We start from the raw sequence: 19,108 nt of genomic DNA on the forward strand, positions 1-19,108 counted from the left end.
GCTTCATTTAGGGGCGGGGGCTAAAATAATGACTCGCGAAGCCTCGCGGGTCGGCTGTACCACGTGACTGACCCAATTATGTAAAATAGCGGTGGCAAAACCCCTGTGTCAAAAAAAACTGCCACAGTGGAGAAACCGACATTTTTAGGTTAAAAAAACAATGATTTGTCTCCTAAACCACAATACATACCTCAACGTTACAAAAGCACAGCCATTGTCCATCCCCTCACCTCATTGTAAATAATCATTTTCTTTTTCTTCATTTCTAAATAATCATTTTCCATAATGCCTGTGTGTGTGTGTGTGTGTGTGTGTGTGTGTGTGTGTGTGTGTGTGTGTGTGTGTGTGTGTGTGTATTTGTATATACAGTATAACATACAACTGATATTGTTGCGTCCAGTAGACGTCCTACTAGAGCAGATGAATGTTCAAGAAGCTTTGCGCTGGAGTGAACCTATTGGATGAAAGGCTTCAATGCTTCATAAAGCTTCATCTGCCCATCACTAATAAACAGGTCGTCAGGATATTAAATAGCACACATGTAATATAATCTGTTTAACAATATTTTAATAATTTAAATGAGGCATCATTGCTGTTGTGTTGTGCTACGTCCACTGATCGAGCGGGCTAGAAACAATAAAGTTAGTTTTAAAAAAGCGAACACACGGCTCCCGCGAGACTGCGACGAGAACATAAAAGACGCAACATGGCGGCTTCAGACAAAGACACGATCAAGAAGGAAATAAAAGAAGAAATACAAGATTCCGTTTTGATGTACCCGGGTCATTTAAACGTCAGAATTAAAGAGGACGAGGGCCACGATTTTATCGACCAGAATCAGTACAGGCAAGAGGTAAAGGAGGAGAAGTTGGACCCGGACTTTGTAGACCAGCAGTACTGGAGTATTGCTGTGAAGCAGGAGAACCAGGACTCGGATGTTATGAATTATGACCAGAACTTTGTAAACCAGAACCACATCAAGGGCGAGATTAAAGAAGAAACCCAAGATCCGGATATAAGCGACCATAACCAAATTAAGAGCGAGATTAAAGAGGAAACCCAAGATCCGGATATCAGCAACCAGAATCACATCAAGAGCGACATTAAAGAGGAAACCCAAGATCCGGATATCAGCGACCAGTATCACAATAAGAGTGACATTAAAGAGGAAACCCTTTATCCGGATATCAGCGACGAGAACCCCATCAAGAGCGACACTATAGAGGAAACCCAAGATCCGGATATAAGCGACCAGAACCACATCAAGAGCGACATTAAAGAACAAACCCAAGATGCGCATATTAGCGACCATAACTACCACAAAGGTGGAATAAATGAGCAGAACTGCAACGAGGACCATCGAAGCTACGAACCCACTGGACCCCAAGATAAACAGGTCAGTTATGATGCGTTAACTAGTAAAACAAGCCCAAAGAAACAGGGACGGGTCTAGAGGTGAGACCAGTTTAGTCTGGTTCTAGACCTGAGAGAACTTAAATGAGGAAAAAAACGTCAAATCCTCTCAATTTCAGTTGTGTGTTTTGTGTGCGTGAGAGCAGCAGAGAGAATCTTTTCTTAAAAAAAGGAAGGTAATGAACACAGCAGATTTCAAAATAAAAGCACAAATGAACAGTTACACACAGCACAGGCTACCTTGCAGGCTTTCAGGCAGACATATCTGTACCTAACTGCTGTTACTGGCACTCATGCGAACCATAAATGTATCAATAATTCTAAAATAAAATGGCACCTGACTTGACGGCAGCTCTGCTGGCGTTGCTGGAGCCTGGAAGCTGTCACTTGGGCCAAAGGAAGCAATTTTAGTCACAAGGTTCTCCACGGGAAGTATCAGGTACTACATAAAAAATACCTATGCAATCAAACCAATTTTATTATTTATATTTTGACATAGGGAAACACTCTAATTACCACCAAAATCCCATCCCACAACTACTTGACAGCTTGTCTCTTGACTGTGAACTGTCATCTGTGTACTTTGTGGTACTCAAATTGTGGAAACAGGTTTTTATTTAAAGACAAAATTCAATGTCAAGTTTGTTTATTGTGCAGTTGAGTAGTGGATTACTCCAAAACTATACAGTAAAATTAGATAGTACTCTATGAAGTAATCAGTAGAATTGTGGAGAAACGATGATCTACTAATTTAAAGAATAGGATTTAGGAATAGAGGCCTATATATGTAACATTATAATATGATGATGTGGAGAGTTTGATGCCAGACTTGGGGAAATTGTTTTCTCTGCTTTTGACCCATACTCACACAGGGAGTAGCAGCCACAATTCAGCCACTAAATACCTAATTCCTCTGATGCCAAATTCTGTGGAAGATTTCTGATTATGACATTTATCATGACTTTTTGTATCAACATGATGTATTAAAAATGCAGCATAGACGCATCTGTCAGCTTTGAGGTACAAGCATTGTTTTCTTATGAAATTCTGACAATACTAGACTGTTTAATCCTGTTCCATATCATTATTTTAGTTAAGTTGTTGAAGCTTCTTTATATTACGTTATCTTCAGTGTGTTATTAATTATTTTAGCTAAGTTACTAAAGCTTCTATATCACATCAGGGAGATAAACTAAATTGTGTTACAATAACAGACGCTTTCTGCCTCTTTCCTCTATGAAAAAAGATCAAACCACCAGTAAACAGGCCTCTGTGACTCTTGCTCGTGAATAAATGTTATGAACCTTTATTTAAAAAAACATCTGAGCTAAACTATCACATTAGTTTTACAGGCCCAAAAAGACTGGGCTACATTTCTAGTCATACATAAAACCCTAAAACTTTACCATTACAATGTTGTGGTTGTTGTTGTTGTTATTAAACCTGTTATACCAAATGTAAGGCTGCTGTAATGGCTAACAATTTTACTGTATACGCTGCAAATGGTCTGATGTATGTGACTAATACAATGTCACTTATGATATACAACCATTTTGAATGACTGCCCTCATCCTACTCGTAAGCTAAAGATGTCACTAACAAACTTATCACACAAACATACAAGTGGCATCTGTCACAAAGTCAGCCTTAAGCAGCATAAAAGCTGCGTTAACCAAAAAGTAAGAGAGCCTAAACAGACGTTTTAAGTTGTGATTTAAAGTGAGTGAGTGATGCGAGATTACAGAGGTCAGGCCGAAAGGAGTTCCATAGTTGAGCAGCAGAGTACCTGAAGGTTCTGCCCCATGTAGTCCTAAATCGCACAGCAGTTAAACTGAGGTGAGATGATAAGAATCTGAGGGTATGGACAGGTATAGTAATATAAAGGAAGTCAGCAAGGTAAGCAGGGGTGAGGTTATGCTTGGTCTTATACGTCAGTGGAAGTATTTTGAATACGATAAGTGATAGAGTAATGTGAGAGAGTGTTGAAGTTCTTGTTTGTGAATAGTTTTCTTGCAAAGACCAAATAAAAGGGAGTTGCAGTTATCCAGACAAGAATTGAGAAACACCACATTCTGCTGCCATACTGGTTCAGGGTCTAAGGGAGGACGTAAGGTGAAAATAAGCAGTTAGTTATATAATATAACCCAACCATGGAATAAAAAAGACTAAACCCAGACTGGAATTATTCATAGAGGTCATCGTGTATCAGTTGGGAATGAATCTGAGAAACAATTGTTTTCTCTAAAATCTTAGAGAGCAACAGTAGGTCGGAGATGGGCCGTAAGTCCCTGAGGCCATTGGGATTAGAGCCAGCCTTTTTAAGTATGGGGGGAAACAGCAGCTGTTTTCATAAGAGAAGGAACAATTCCATTCCTTACTGGAACTATAAATTATGACCTGTGTTCGACACCTGTCTAAGACATGTTAATGCAACAACATCAAAATATAAATATATGTATTTCCCTCCAAAATTATGTCATAATGTATCACCAATGTTCAACTATATTATTGATCTTTTAAGAAGTTTTCACTTTTTCTGAGCAGCGACATCAGCAACTTGTGTGGCTGAGTGGTTAGGAAAAGCCTCGCTCCAACCTTGGAAATGCTGATTTAATACCTGTTTAGAATAAGACTTTGAATAAAGTTGAAAGAATCATTTAAAGGGCTGTTAGTAGTAACAACATTTGTTACTTTTTAATGAAATCAAACTGCTTTTGCCATTCAGCTTTGCAGCTTTTGCATTCCAGATCCAATCAGCTAATGCCCTGACTCCCTCCCTCATATATAACTCAACATAAACGAAGTTATATTCTATATAATTAAAAACTCATCAATAGATGAATTGGGAGATCAATAATCATTAGCTGCAGCTGTACTTCATACTCAAACCCGGTCTGTGTGACTGCAGCAGTCTCACTTTAGATTACGAGAGACATTTTCTTGTTTTTCTGCTGTTTGGAAATATTTCATCCTGTCTCACCTTTGCTCTTTGTGGTTGTTTTAGAGTGTCACAGCCTAGCACAGATTATGTCCCAATGACTTAGAGCAGCACAACATATATCACGTATTATCACAAGCAAGAGGTTCTGGGACACCTTGCTGTCTTTTGGTATCGTAGCTATTTGTGCCATGATGATTAATTTTCTTCATTTCTATTTCTGTCACTTTAGAAACACAGAGGAAGAAGGCCTTCAAGTCTGTATCTCTATCAGCAACATGAGCCTGCCTTTACCAGACCATCAAAAAATCATCAAAAGGTTGATTCTGAAGAGAAACCATACAGCTGTGACAAGTGTGGCAATACCTTCACTGCAAAAAGTAGCCTAAAGACCCATCAGCTAATTCATACAGAAGAAAGACACCGGAAGAAGTGCACCGAATATGGAGAAGCTTTCCGCCAGTCAAAGCATTTAAATGTTCACTGTCCTGTTCACACTAGAGGGAAACATCACTCATGTGAACAGTGTGGAAAAGTATTTTCTAGCAGAAGTTTTTTACTGAGACACAGATATGTTCACACTGGAGAGAAACCTTACTCATGTGAACAGTGTGGGAAAGCATTCTCTCAGCTTGGTAACTTGCAGGCACATAAACGTGTTCACACTGGAGAGAAACCTCACTCATGTGAACAGTGTGGAAAAGCATTTTCTACCAGGAGTTGTTTACGGAGACACCAATATGTTCACACAAGAGAGAAACCTCACTCATGCGAACAGTGTGGAAAAGCATTTTCAAGCAGGAGTCGTTTCCTGAGACACCAAAGTGTTCACACTGGAAAGAAACGTCACTCATGTGAACAGTGTGGAAAAGCATTTTCTAGCAGGAGTTTTGTACTGAGGCACCAACATGTTCACACTGGAGAGAAACCTTACTCATGTGAACAGTGTGGAAAAGCATTCTCTCAGATTAGTCATTTGCGTGCACATCAATGTGTTCACACTGGAGAGAAAAATCACTGGTGTGAACAGTGTGGAAAAGCTTTCTCTCGAATCCGTTACTTGCGAGCACATCAACGTGTTCACACCGGAGAGAAACCTCACTCATGTGAACAGTGTGGAACAGCTTTCACTAGGCTCAGTACTTTACGGATACACCAACATAGTCACGCATGTGAGAAACCTCAAACATGTGCACAGTGTGGAAAAGGGTTCTGTTCGATCAGTGCCTTAATGAGACACCAACTTGTTCACACTAGAGAGAAGCTTCACTTATGTGAACAGTGTGGAAAAGCATTCTCTTTTAGCAGTCATTTGCTCGCACACAAACGTGTTCACACTAGAGAAAAACCTCACTCATGTCAACAGTGTGGAAAAGCGTTCTCTGAGCTCAGTACTTTACGGACACACCAACGTTGTCACACTGGAGAGAAACCTTACCCATGTCAACAGTGTGGAAAAGCATTTACTAACAAAAGAAGTTTACTGATACACAAATGTGTTCACACTGGAGAAAACAGTTTCTGATATGAACTTTGGAAAAGCATTCTCCTCATGTTTATTCATTTATTCAGTGTATTTTATCTGCAAATATTCATATTTTTATATATCCTGTAGTAGTATAATAATAAAAACATCAAAAAATTCTGGTACTGTGTCCATCATTCATGTCAGAGGTCCATCTAAACAGTAAGAGAATTTGTGTCTTAAGATTCATTTGGTGCTTACAAAATAAAATCCTGTTCTTACGGTAAATTAGATTCTTGTGTTTCAATAATGAAATAATGTGATTCTTCATAAATAAGAATATTCTTTTTTTTATATGCAAGGATGTATGTTTTCCAAGGAATCGATGATGATGATGTCGGTATCAAACCCAAGCAAGAAAAACAGAAAACGTTATGCAAGAGAGTTCAAAGTAATAGGAAGTCTCACAACAAGCAGTCTGAAGGAGGGGAAAAATGAAATTTTTGAGATGTTTACATGAATGGTATTATGATAGATCAGAGCATATTAGATAAAAAACCTTTAACATGTACAGTGTATGGCAGTGCATAACATTATAGTGTCATATAGTTTATCACACTGTGGTGGAAATTTTCCATAAAGAAGTAGATGAGAGAGAGTTGTCCTTTTGTGCGATTTATTGAAATAATAAAGAAAATAAAAATAATGGGGAAAGCAAATAAAAAGCATGGATGTTGATCGTGCACATCAACAAACCAAAAACCAGCTGGGGAGATCAGTGCACACACCACGAAGGCGTGATGCAAAGAGCCCACGATCCTCAAGTTGCTTCTGCCTTTTAACCCCTTTCTCTGGCTCTGGTGGAATGTCTCTCTGCAGCAATGGAATTGTTTGCGCCACCTTATCTCGCTGTGAGTGAGAATGTTTGCTTTCTCACTTCTGCATCGTCATGTCTTGTTATCCAAAGGAAGGAACACCGAGCTTCCAAGACAAGATGCATTTGCTTTAACAGCCTTGGGTCTGGTGGGGAGTCAGATAGGATGGAGCCAGAGTCCGGGTGTAAAAGACAAACATATATCATAAATTATTAGTCAGTCAAATGGAACATCAGATGTTTAGACTTGATGTACGACAGGGCACAAGAGATCAGTTGTTTGTGTAAGAATGTTCAGTATTGCACCTAACCAGCACATGACGACTGTGTTGGATAAGAAATAGCCCAAAGGCAAAATTTTTCCATTACACACACCCTCCATTTTAGCATTTTACACTAAAACCATGATGATTTTCATATACACACATGATTATAATAATGTTTTATCCAATTTATAGGATGTTTTTTATTAATTGACCTATTTAGACTGATGTGATTTGATGACACCAATATCTTAGTGTTGTTCTTGATGATTTAAATGATTTCCAATAATTGTGGGATGATGTTTTAGTAATAATCATAACAATCCTTTGTTCAGGATATGTCACATTGTTACAATATAAATGAAATTTGTTCTGTGCATCTAACCCATCCCCTGGGGAAGCAATGGGCAGCCCCCGTGCAGTGCCTAAGATTGGAAACATGGAACAACATTGCCATCCTTAGGTGGAAGCAACAAGTGTCCCCAGGTTGCATTACTTATGCCCTTTTTTTCTTATTTAAGAAAGTTAAAGTGATGCCATATTCTTTTTTTAATCTATATTAAACTCAGCCCGTTCGGATGCCCGGATGGCAGGACTGACTAATAAGATCTCAGCCCGTTTGGAGGAAGACAAGAGACTGAGGGATAACATCTGCAGACAGACTGAACACTTGGTGAATATGGTGACAGCCTTGTCTGACAGGCTTGAGGAGATGTCACAGGTGACCCACGGTCCCACAAGAGGCGATGAAGCCCTGAGTTCTGACCGATTGGAGTATTGATCTAGACAAATTAGTCATGGATTGTTAAAATGTATTAGAATTGGCTGTGTATTACTCTATCCCTTCTCCCTCACCCCTCCCTTCCCGGGTCCAATCTAGCTCACCAGCTGTGTATCTATGTATCCTCTTTCCCTTATTGTGACTCCCTTCAAGGACAACTGTTGGACTGGCACGTAAACATCTTGGTCGGCCACGGTCATACTTTAATAAACAACACTTCACTACACTGATTCAGATACAACCCCCTCCCACCCCACCTTACAGTCTCACTGTCTGCTCTCCGACCTTATCTATCTGTCCTGATGAACCCAAGAAAAAATTCCAGCAAGGTTTCGACTTGTACTGTGTGCCACTGTATGTGCGTGTGTTTTTATTGTTTGTACTGCAATTTGCTTCCACTGTCGGACTAGTGCCGGTCAAGCTGGCTGCTGATGGGAATTTCCCCGCTCTGGGACTAATAAAAGCATTCTATTCTATTCTATTCTATTCTATTCTATTCTATTCTATTCTATTCTATTCTATTCTATTCTAAACTGGGCTCCAAGCAGGAATTAATGAGGCCTGGACACTGTTTACCTATTCTACTACACAGTAATGTTCCAAACCATCATTTTGGTAGCTGAGGTCAGTGAGTTTTGAGACAAAGCAATTCCCCTTTCTTCACCCTCGCTGTGTGAGGCAGAGATTCCACAAATCTTTCCTCCCTGCTGCTATCAGACTGTACAATCAGCACTATTAATTACCTCACCCAAATCCAGCTTCACAGTCATTATTCACTCCATTTCCAGTATTAAATTATTAAAGTAAAGTATTAAATTATAAAGTTCCTGTCATCGTCCTGCTGTTCTTATTGCTTTATTCATGTCTTTACTATTACTTTACTCAACCCAAAGAAGGGTAGAAATTGTGAGGTTTCTGGTAGATGTGCTGACCAACGGCCTGTATAGGTCTGGACTGGTGGATCCGCAGCAAATCGAACAGTCTCCAGGTATAATGGAGGAAGGGGGAGAAGGTGGAGGATAGCACAAGGTGAAAGAAAAGGAAAAAGGACAGAGATTCATCAGGAGAAGAGGAGTCTGTGGAAGGAGAGTTGTCAACGAACATCTGATATCAAGTCTAAGACTGTAAGGATTGTACTGTAAAGGCTGCATCTATGCATGGCCAGGTTAAAATGGGAGGAAGTGAGGGATGAGTTGAATGAGCAGGCGAGTCAGGAGGTACTGTGTTCTGTAGTGCACAGGGACAGATATAGAAATGATGTTAGGTGAAAGGGAAATAGGACACAAAATGGTGTACAAACTGACATTTGGGGTTGAAATCTAACCATTTCTTATTAACTTTTGAATTTACCATAATTGACCTTGCAGCAGCTGGAAAGAAAATTTACTATAGAAGATGTTTATCTGACCAGGCTGTTGCCAGATTCAAGCAGATGATTCCATCATCTTTTGCCTCATCTTTTGCCTCATTGCCTCATTGTAGCTACACAAAGGAGAACAGTTACCTTAATCCTTTTGAACAGGTTAATTGTCTGGTAGATGATGTCTCGGCGGGTGGTGCGGTGGGTAGCACTGTCGCCTCACAGCAAGAAGGTTCTGGGTTCGATTCCCGGAGGCGGTGCCTTCTGTGTGGAGTTTGCACGTTCTCCCTGGCTTGCGTGGGTTCTCTCCGGGTTCTCCGGCCTCCCACAGTCCAAAGATGTGCATTAGGTTGATTGGACTCTCCATTGCCCTTAGGTAGAGTGTGTGTGAATGTCTATGTGTTGCCCTGCGATGGACTGGCCCGTCTCGCCCATAGCCAGCTGGGTTAGGGAATAGGGAATAAGCGGTTTAGAAAATGGATGGATGATGCCGCAGTCTCTCTGCGTACAACGTAGACACAGTGGCTCCTCTGAAGAAGAAGGCAGTGAATCAGAGGAGGTTGGCTCCGTGGTATAACTCAGAGATCCGCAGCCTAAAGCACAGGACCCGACAACTAGAAAGGCAGTGGCGTTCCAACAAAATAAACTGCATTGCATGTAAACTGCATTGCATGGAAGGACAGTCTAATAATATATAAAAAAAGCATGATGTCTGACTTTCAAAGACATTTTTATTGGAATTGTGACGTGTCAAAATGTAGTATGTAGCTGCACAAGAGCTTGTGATTCTGCTTTCAGAGATCGTATCTGACCTGACCTTCTACACACGTGTGTCTCCTGGTCCTGATGATAAGTTATGAAGTTATATAAGAGTTATGATTACACACACACATTGAGAAACTGACCTCAACTTCCCACTTTTTGGATGAACACAGGTCTGGCTTGCAATTCCTCTTACTAAGGAACAAAATAGATTTTTGATGTTTATTCTATAGTTCCACACGTCCCTCTGTCAAAACATGACGGCGAAAGATGTTAACAGGGTGGAGACTGGAGAGCGACTTCCGACAATATGTGACGGATTTACCTACTTTGCATGCATTTTGAAAACTGTTTCAACCGTTTTTTCATGAGCAGTGAACAGTGCACTTGGTACCTCAGGATTCTAATGACACATTACAGGTTTTTGTTTTTATTTTTTTTCAGAGGACACTCTGCAACCAGTCATGTGGTCAGGGTAGGTGGAGGAGGCTGATACAAGACGTAATCCGTTTCTGTTTCACATTTTGTCTCCAGTATAATGTTTGCAGCCTTCAGACGGAGGTATTCTGCACCATGATTTTGTGCAACCTACTTAATGTATTTATCGATGTGACATGATTACTTTTCTGATTGTGGTGGCTTCACTAAGTGTGTCCTCGAGTAAGCACCGGCTCCCCGGGAGCCCACTGTTCCCCCAGGGAAGGGTTAAATGCATTAAGACAAATTTTTATGTTACATAGTGATAATGACCAAAAAAGGCTTTCTTCTTTCTTTCTAAAACCAACAGAGAAAACTGATAAGGGGAGGCTGGACAGGTCTGTGCTTCATCCAGAAGCTTCAGGCTGCTACCATCCTTTAACGCAGGGTACCATCAAAAATGGTTTTCAATTTTCTAAAAGGACCTACTCAATGACACCAAGTAAAACAATTCAAGTTCTTGAGAGGTAAATTTGAACCTTGAGTGAAATATTCTGTTATCATGATGAAGAGCAAACCTGTAAAACTGATTAAAGCAGTATTTAAAGTTTTAAAAACAACATGAAACATCACTGAATTTCAAATTGAACATTTACACATATCCTTACTTTAGAATGAGTATAAATTGTGAAAAATACATGGAGGCTACAGGTCAGGTCTCTTGTAGCAGATTCAAATCAAAATTAGGTCTTTTAGCTGAACCAAGCTATAATTAATCTAATTTAACATCAGATATCAATTTAATTATTTAATAATTAATTTTAATAAACATTTTTTTTAATAAAACCAGAATAGTCCAAAAATGAGTTGTGAATTTTTGACGCAGTTCCGTGACCTAAACTGAACAAAACCAGATTCCTTTTAACATTTTATTAATCTAATACTACAGAATATATGACTGAAATAGTATGAATATATTTAAATGAACACAAAATAAATGAGAAAACAGTAAGCAAGAAATAACCAGCAGTGTATGAACAGAATGTTGATGAATAAGGGTGTGTGTGTAGTGAATAACCAGCTTGATCCAGGAACCAGGATTCAGTTCATCACACAGGTGATAATAACCTTTGGTCATCATCACCTGTGCAAGGTTGCTGACTGGAGGCAGAGGATGAGTTCAGCCAGTGGCTGGAGAGTGACGCCTCTCTGCTTGCTGTATCAAACTATTTCATTTAAAGTCACTTGTTGTTCTTGAACATTTTCCTGGCAAATCTGTAGATTAAACAAACGTTGCACAAAAAACAATCTCATATCAAATAACAGAATTTTACACACAGAATGCAATGGCATTTGTCTCATGACAGTTGAAAGTTCTGGTGCATCTGAACCATAACTTTGTGTCCAAATGAAGTCTCTTCCTTCATTAATGAGTTTCCTTTCCACATTTATGATGCAGGTCTCCGGAGTTGAGAGACAGGTCTTGGTCTGGTGGAGTTCTGTAGCCATATCTGCGTTGTTTATGTTAAACTCACAGTTCTGTTGTGATATTGGTGTTAAGTTAGCTAGGTCCAGACGTGGATTGATACACTGTTTATACTAGTGAGGTTTCTCTCCAGTGTGAATACATTGGTGTCTCAGTAAACTTCTGCAATTGAAAAATGCTTTTTCACACTGTTTACGAGTGAGGGTTCTCTCCATTGTGAGCACATCTGTGTAGCACTAAATAACTGAGACGAGAAAACGATTTACCACACTGTGCACATGAGTGAGTTTTCTCTCCATTGTGAACACGTCTGTGTATCACTAAATTGTTGAGCCGAGAAAACGATTTACCACACTGTGCACACAAGTGAGGTTTCTCTCCAGTGTGAACACGTTGATGTGTCAACAAGTCACTGAGCCAAAAGAATGCTTTTCCACACTGTGCACATGAGTGAGGCTTCTCTCCAGTGTGAATTTGTTTGTGTTTCCATAAACTTCTGCTATTAGAAAAAGCTTTTCCACACTGTTCACATGACTGAGGTTTCTCTCCAGTATGAATACGTCTGTGTATCTCTAAACTACTGTGCCGAGAAAATGATTTACCACACTGTTCGCATGAGTGAGGATTCTCTCCAGTGTGAATACATCTGTGTATCACTAAATAACTGAGTCGAGAAAACGCTTTTCCACATTGTTCACATGAGTGCAGTTTCTCTCCACTGTGAATGCGTTTGTGTTTCTGTAAACTTCTGCTATTAGAAAAAAACATTCCACACTCTTTACACGAGACAGGGTTCTCTCCATTGTGAACACGTCCGTGTTTCATTAAATTATTGTGCCGAGTAAATGATTTACCACACTGTGCACATGAGTGAGGTTTTTCTCCAGTGTGAAGACGTTTGTGTCTCAGTAAATTCTTGTTGTAAGTGAAAGCTTTTCCGCACTGTTCACACCAGTAAAGTTTTTCTTCAGTGTGAACATGTTGATGTGTCAGCAAGTCACTAATACAAGAGAAAGCTTTTCCACATTGTTCACACGAGTGAGGTTTCTCTCCAGTGTGAACAACACTATAGGTATTCTCTCTTTTTCCTAGATGAATTCGCTGATGGGTCTTTAGGCTATTTTTTGAAGTGAATGTTTTGCCACACTGGTCACAGTTGTATGTTTTTTCTCCAGAATTAATCTTCTGATGATTCTTCAACTCTGATGGGGTGGTGAAGGCTTGGTCACATTGCTGATAGAGGTATAGTCTTGAAGCCCTTCTTCCTCTGTGTTTCTAAAGTGGCAGATATAGAAAGAAAAAAATTGATCATCATGGCACAAATAACTACAACACCAAAAGGCAGCAAGGTCTCCCTGAACCTCTATTGCTTCTGATTATACTGTGATATGTTTAGCATGTTTTGCTGCTCTGGAATTGATAACCCAAACCCTGCATTCACACAGTCAGGGTCTAAGTATGAAGTAGGGCTGCAGTTAATTGAACTCTTACTTTTCAATCATACGTCTTTGTCTTTCAACTCTGTGAAACATGGTGACCCTATCTGGGCCTGTGTGATAAATTGTACAGGTCTGGCAACGATATGCCAGACAGAAATATCCCAACTATGAAAAGAAGACAGCTTTTTTTAAAATCATAAATACTTTTGAATTTATTTTAAATAGTGAGATAAAATTGCTCTAAGGCAAAGATACATGACCTCTTTCTTTTGCAGAAGGCTGTCCGCTGGGTGTGAGAACTGTAGGGTCCAGTTATAAGTCACAAGATGCGCCCCAGACCACTTTCCAGACTGACTCTCTCAAAGTTAAAGTGGGGTTTGTATCTCCCAAACGTCGACATTCACATTACCACTGACAGTAATAATTGGACAATGACCTGACTTTGACCAGATGTCTTCCGAATCCCTCATGTCACTAGGCATACTGCACCATCAGAACAACAAACGGCACAATGGCCTGCTGGTCTAAGTAACAGAGTAGAACATATCAAGGCCTATACTGTAATGTTGGAAAGGCTCTGAATTCACATCCATGACTCTTGTTGCTGTGTCGCTGCTGTGATCTGCACACTGTTCACCACTCAGAGTTTATGATCTTACAGTCCTGGCCGTTCTACCTACCACGGGAGTTTACAGCCATTCTACTAGTGGCTGTGTCCACCCCCCACCTCCAAAAACAACAACAGGATTGAAGCAATGAATGACCTCTACCTGCGACTCAGCGAGCAGCAGACAGCTCACCTGGATGCTTTTCTCATCCTAGCGGGTGGTTTAATGCGGACCCCGAAGACTGTGTTTCACAAACTCTATAAGCACAATGACTTACAACCAGTGAAAACAACACACTGGACATTGTTTACAGTTTACAAAGCCCTCCCCCTTTCCCACCTGGGTGAGCACATCACTGTTATGCTAATGCCAGCACTACAGGGCACTTGCAAAAAGAAAAACAAACCATTTCTAAAAGTGGTCCGAGTGTGGCCAGAGGGAGCTATAGAAGCCCTGCAACACTGTTGCAGCACAACAGACTGAACAATGTTTAAACAGGCTTGTGACGGGACTTAGAAATAAAATATCATAAAAATAAATATCACATTTCTGCTACATTAGCATCTCTGCACTGGCTGCCTGTAAAGTGTTAAATGCCTCTCATCACCCTGGCTTTCATCCTCTCATTACCCTGGCTTTTACAAGTGGCATTGTTCATGCACCAACATCTGTCTCACCCTTTTAGCAAACTGCGTTAAGCTACAGCTTTACTAATCTTGTAGTGGGACACAACATCAGAGCTGATAAACAGACTGAATCTAGCTTTAAGTACAATTGTTAAATTAGATAGACTTTTATTAGTCCCACAGCATGGAAATTCCATCAGCAGCCAGCTTGACCGGCACTAGTCCGACAGTGGAAGCAAATTGCATTACAAACAATACAAGCCAAAAACACACGCACATACAGTGGCACACAGTACAATGGAAACCTTGCTGGAATTTTTTCTTGGGTACATCAGGACAGATAGATAAGGTTGGAGAGCAGACAGTGAGACTGTAAGGTGGTGGTGGTGGTGGTGGGGGGAGGGGGGGGGTATCTGAATCAGTGTAGTGAAGTGTTGTTTATAGACGTATGACCGAGGCCGACCAAGATGTTTACATGTCAGTCCAGCAGTTGTCCTTGAAGAGAGCCACAATAAGGGAAAAAAGATGGCTAGAGGCACAGCTGGTGAGCTAGATTGGACCCGGGAAGGGAGGGGTGAGGGAGAAAGGACAGAGTAATACACAGCCAATTCTAATACATTTAACAATCCATGATTAATTTGTCTAGATCAATACTCGAATCGGTCAGAACTCAGGGCTTCATCGCCTCTTGTGGAACCATGGGTCACCCGTGACACCTCCTCAGGCCTGTCAGACAAGGCTGTCACCATATTCACCATATGTTTAGTCTGTCTGCAGATCAGTCTCTTGTCTTCCTTCGAACGGGCTGAGATCTTATTAGTCAGTCCTGCAATCCGGGCATCCGAACGAGCTGAGATGTTACTGATCAGTCCCTTAATCCGGGTCATCCTCTGATGCAAATCATCCAAACAAGCTGAGATGTTACTTGTCAGTCCATCAATCCGGGCCATCCTCTGGTGTAATTCCATCAGTCGAGTAACCATGGCCCCAATCGGCGTTTGTAGCTCCACGGCCGCCGGACACGCCAATAAGCCGGCCGTAGATTTTCGATTTTCCGAATTTTACAATTTTCAGATTAAGCAGGGCACCACCAAATTATGAGTAGCCCTGTTATCAAAGTCCAAAATATGAATAGCTCCTCTGCATCCTCAATGGACAGAGGCTCCAGACACACGGGGCACCAGGAATCCCACGCGTCCCGCACGTAGCCGGAGGCAAAAGTCCGCAAGGGGCAGAGTGGTTCTCCCGGAGATTCTTTTCTTTGTGAGAACATTTTGTCCAATGCACTGAGTGACCAGTTGATTAGCTCCATGTTCAAAAATGTTATTCCAGAATAGCAGATCAGGGTGCTCAGAAAAAGACAGGACAAGGACACTGCAAGCAAAAGTGGGAGCAGAAAGAAAACATGTCTGCACTCCTCGAGAGGCGGAAGTAGAATAAGTTATTATTAGCACTATTAATAATTTGTGATTATGGTAGTTGTGATGTTGTATGTCATGGCTATTATTAAGTATTATGTGATTATGTATAATAATGCATAGGCGTCTGTGTATGTATATGATATATGTATGTATGAGTGTATGCATATCTTAACACTATTAACCACAGTACAGCAGTTTTTTAGTTATGATTGTGTCTGCCTAAGGTACATCCTTATTTATTTATTTATTTATTCATTTAGTGCCTATTGTTTTGCTTTATTGATTTGTTTTGGTTTGAGCAGCTGGTTGCATTTCCTTCCCCCAACACAAACACCACACACACAAACTCAACCTGTCCACCAAACGTCCGACATCACATATTTAGGAAGGACTGATAAAAACAAAACATAAACAATTAATCAAGAGGAATATATATTTACCCTATAACTACTTTCACTGACCTTGACACAGATAACTGCATATTGAAATAATGAACATACAGTACACAATATTATAATAAGTTATTTCCTGTAGATTTCACAAGATTCCCCATATGTGGCTCGGTGGGTACAGTAGATGTCGTGGCATGTGCCATAGATACAGCAGAATGTGCCATAGATGCCGTGGCATATGCCGTAGACCCGTGGCATGTTACGGAGATGCCGTGTCATGCGTTGAAGAAGCCGTAGATTTGGTGGCATTTGCCACGGCATCTAATGGCAGCTACCGATGCCGCAAATTGCCCTCACCCTCACTGTGTTCCTGATAGATATGTTAGACAGCACAAAAGTCCTTACTGCTGCATTTAGAATTTCTGGACGTGGACGGCCAACAAAACAGTTCCTCTTGTGCATATTCCACGTGGACACAACACTCAATTTATCTCAAATGGTCAAACATGGCATCATCAGTGTGAACACACTGAAGAGCAATAACATCCCGAACATTTTAAAAATATCACCTAAACAACTCAAAATACTATCTGCTGGTATGTGATATTTACTTCGCTCATGTCTTCCATCTCTAACAACACAACCCCTCACAGTGGTCTAGGCAAACGACTCAATGTGAAGATATACTGTGAAGAGATCAGTCAATGGGCGTGCAGGTCCCACCCACCAGCACTGATTGACAGACAAAGTCATTCTGCTGTAAAACGGCATTATGAAATAAATACGGCACTTGGGAAAAGAGCATTATGCAATAAAAAACAACATTGAAAAAACGACATTTTGAAATAAAAACTTCTGGATTTAAATAAAAAGGCAGCTATAATAATTTGTATTATTATGAAAAGAATTATTAAACAGCATTTCATAATAATAATTACTTTGGAAAATGTTTGTAACTATTTCATAATTTCATGGTCCGTTTACATAATAGTCTCTCATTTACTTATATAGGTATTTATTTCATAATGTCCTATTAATTAATTAAATATGGAATACTTTGGAGTTCCATAGATGCAGCCTTCAGAAAACACTGCAGAAAGAGACAAGACAATAGACCTGAATCTTAAACCAGAAGTTTTCTTCCCAGTAGAGCTAGCTAGCAGATCAGCTTTGAATAAGTAAGAAACTATAAAGTGTAATCACTTTAGTCAGATAATGTTACTGACTTCAGATCCAATCAAGTAAGTCAGCTGTTACGTAGCTTCATCGTTTTTTTTACTGAGCATCTTCACTGCAAACATTTAAATGACTAGTTTTACATTTTATAATTACTGGAGACCCGTCCTCGTCTTATTTGGCTCGTTATGATCCGTTTTTACTGGTTAACGTATTAGCACTAACCTGCTGATCTGTGGGTTCAGTGGGGTCGTAGCTCCGATGGTCTTGGTTCCGGTTCTGCTCATTTATTCCACCGCTTTGGTTGTTGTGGTCCGTAATATGCGGATCTTGAGTTTCTTCTTTGATTTCGCTCTTGGTGTGATTCTGGCCGCCGATGTCCGGATCTTGCGGTTCTTCTTTAATTTCGCTCTTGATGTGGTTCTGATCGCTAATATCCGGATCGTGGCTTTCCTCTTTAATGTCGCTCTTGATGTGGTCTTGGCTGACAAAGTTCTGGTCATAGTTCATAATATCCGAGTCATGGTTCTCCTGCTTCACACCATTGCTCCAGTGCTGCTGTTCTACAAAGTCCGGGTCAAGCTTCTCCTTCTTTACTTCATGCCTGTACTGATCCTGGTCGGTAAAATCGTGGCCCTCGTTCTCTAAATTAATTCTGATTTTTAACTGACCCGGGTCTATCAAAACCGAATCTTGTTTTTTTGTTTTTATTTGCCTGGAGTTCATGTCGTTGTCTGAAGCCGCCATGTTGCGTCTTTTATGTTGTCGCATTGTCAAACTCTCGTGATAACCGACTGATCTTTTTTTTTTAACAAAAAACTTTATTGACCGTAAACCGATAATAACATTATTAATCAGATTACATTGCATGTGTGTTATTTACATGTCCTGTAAATCTGATGAACACAAACATGTCTTTCCCTCTTTAATGTTGTGTTTTTACTTTAAAAGCTACAGACGTCTCTTTTACTCCACTTTTCCTCATTTAAACCTGTTCCAGTTTCTGTGCTGCTGCAGGATCAACAGCTCTGATGAGCCAAACACCACTGTCGCTGAAGTGAGAACGTTTCAATAGTTTGATGGGACCTTGTGGTTAGTAGGAGCATCTGCTCCAATCATCTGTAAGTCTGTATATATACTGTGTTTCATCTTCTCCAAGTAGACACTTTTCATTATGTTCAAATTAATCTGTCAAAGAGAAACATGTTTCCAGGCCTACTGTTTCAGCTGTTTATTATTATAACCAACATGTTTTATTGGCCAAGTTTGCAGAGGACAACCAAGGAATTGTATTTTGTTTGACTCCGTCTTTGTTCCCTCACAAAAAAAAAAACACAATTAAATGCCATTTTAAATGTACTTTTGAAAACAAATAATGAACAATAAAAAAACTGTGTCTCAGCTCAGACACAGCCTGGGGAAAGAAGCTGACTCTGTGTCTGGTGGTTCTGGTGGCTATGGCTCTGTGACGCCTGCCAGAGGGGAGGATTTTAAACAGTTTGTGTTCAGGGTGTGAGTGTGGCCCGGTACAGGTGTTAAATAGAAGGAAGTTCAGTCCCGATGATCTTCTCTGCTGACCGGACCACCCTCTGAAGTCTGTGTCTATCCTGCTTGGTGGCTGAAATAAACCACACAGTGATGGAGGTGCAGAGGACAAACTGGTTGATGGCCGTGTATAACATGGTCA

General features: G+C 40.4%; 2 protein-coding genes across 2 annotated transcripts; one reads left to right on the forward strand and one right to left on the reverse strand.

The window, feature by feature from the left end:
- The first annotated feature begins 678 nt into the window (after window positions 1–678).
- Window positions 679–6,095, forward strand: LOC114861323 (zinc finger protein ZFP2-like). The gene is made up of 2 exons (XM_029160411.3): window positions 679–1,396; window positions 4,584–6,095. Exons 1-2 carry the CDS (start codon window positions 707–709, stop codon window positions 5,874–5,876), a joined length of 1,983 nt encoding a protein of 660 aa, XP_029016244.1. The 5' UTR covers window positions 679–706; the 3' UTR covers window positions 5,877–6,095.
- Window positions 6,096–6,475: 380 nt separating this feature from the next.
- Window positions 6,476–18,257, reverse strand: LOC114861361 (zinc finger protein OZF-like). Its single transcript, XM_041072134.2, has 2 exons — window positions 17,647–18,257; window positions 6,476–13,034 (listed from the first exon to the last, which is right to left on the reverse strand). The coding sequence occupies exons 1-2, from the start codon at window positions 18,190–18,192 to the stop codon at window positions 11,952–11,954; spliced, it is 1,629 nt and encodes a 542-aa protein (XP_040928068.2). The 5' UTR covers window positions 18,193–18,257; the 3' UTR covers window positions 6,476–11,951.
- Between the last annotated feature and the right edge of the window lie 851 nt (window positions 18,258–19,108).

The sequence above is a fragment of the Betta splendens genome, chromosome 9 (assembly GCF_900634795.4).
Source record: "Betta splendens chromosome 9, fBetSpl5.4, whole genome shotgun sequence".
Classification (NCBI taxonomy): Eukaryota; Metazoa; Chordata; class Actinopteri; order Anabantiformes; family Osphronemidae; genus Betta; species Betta splendens.

What these genes read in the sequence shown, in the direction of transcription:
- LOC114861323 (XM_029160411.3), top strand. Translation starts at nt 707, where the DNA reads ATGGCGGCTTCAGACAAAGACACGATCAAGAAGGAAATAAAAGAAGAA. An exon ending in CTGGACCCCAAGATAAACAG is followed by an intron (nt 1,397 to 4,583) that starts GTCAGTTATGAT and finishes CTGTCACTTTAG; the next exon opens with AAACACAGAGGAAGAAGGCC.
- LOC114861361 (XM_041072134.2), bottom strand. Translation starts at nt 18,192, where the DNA reads ATGCGACAACATAAAAGACGCAACATGGCGGCTTCAGACAACGACATG. An exon ending in CTGAACCCACAGATCAGCAG is followed by an intron (nt 13,035 to 17,646) that starts GTTAGTGCTAAT and finishes CTGCCACTTTAG; the next exon opens with AAACACAGAGGAAGAAGGGC.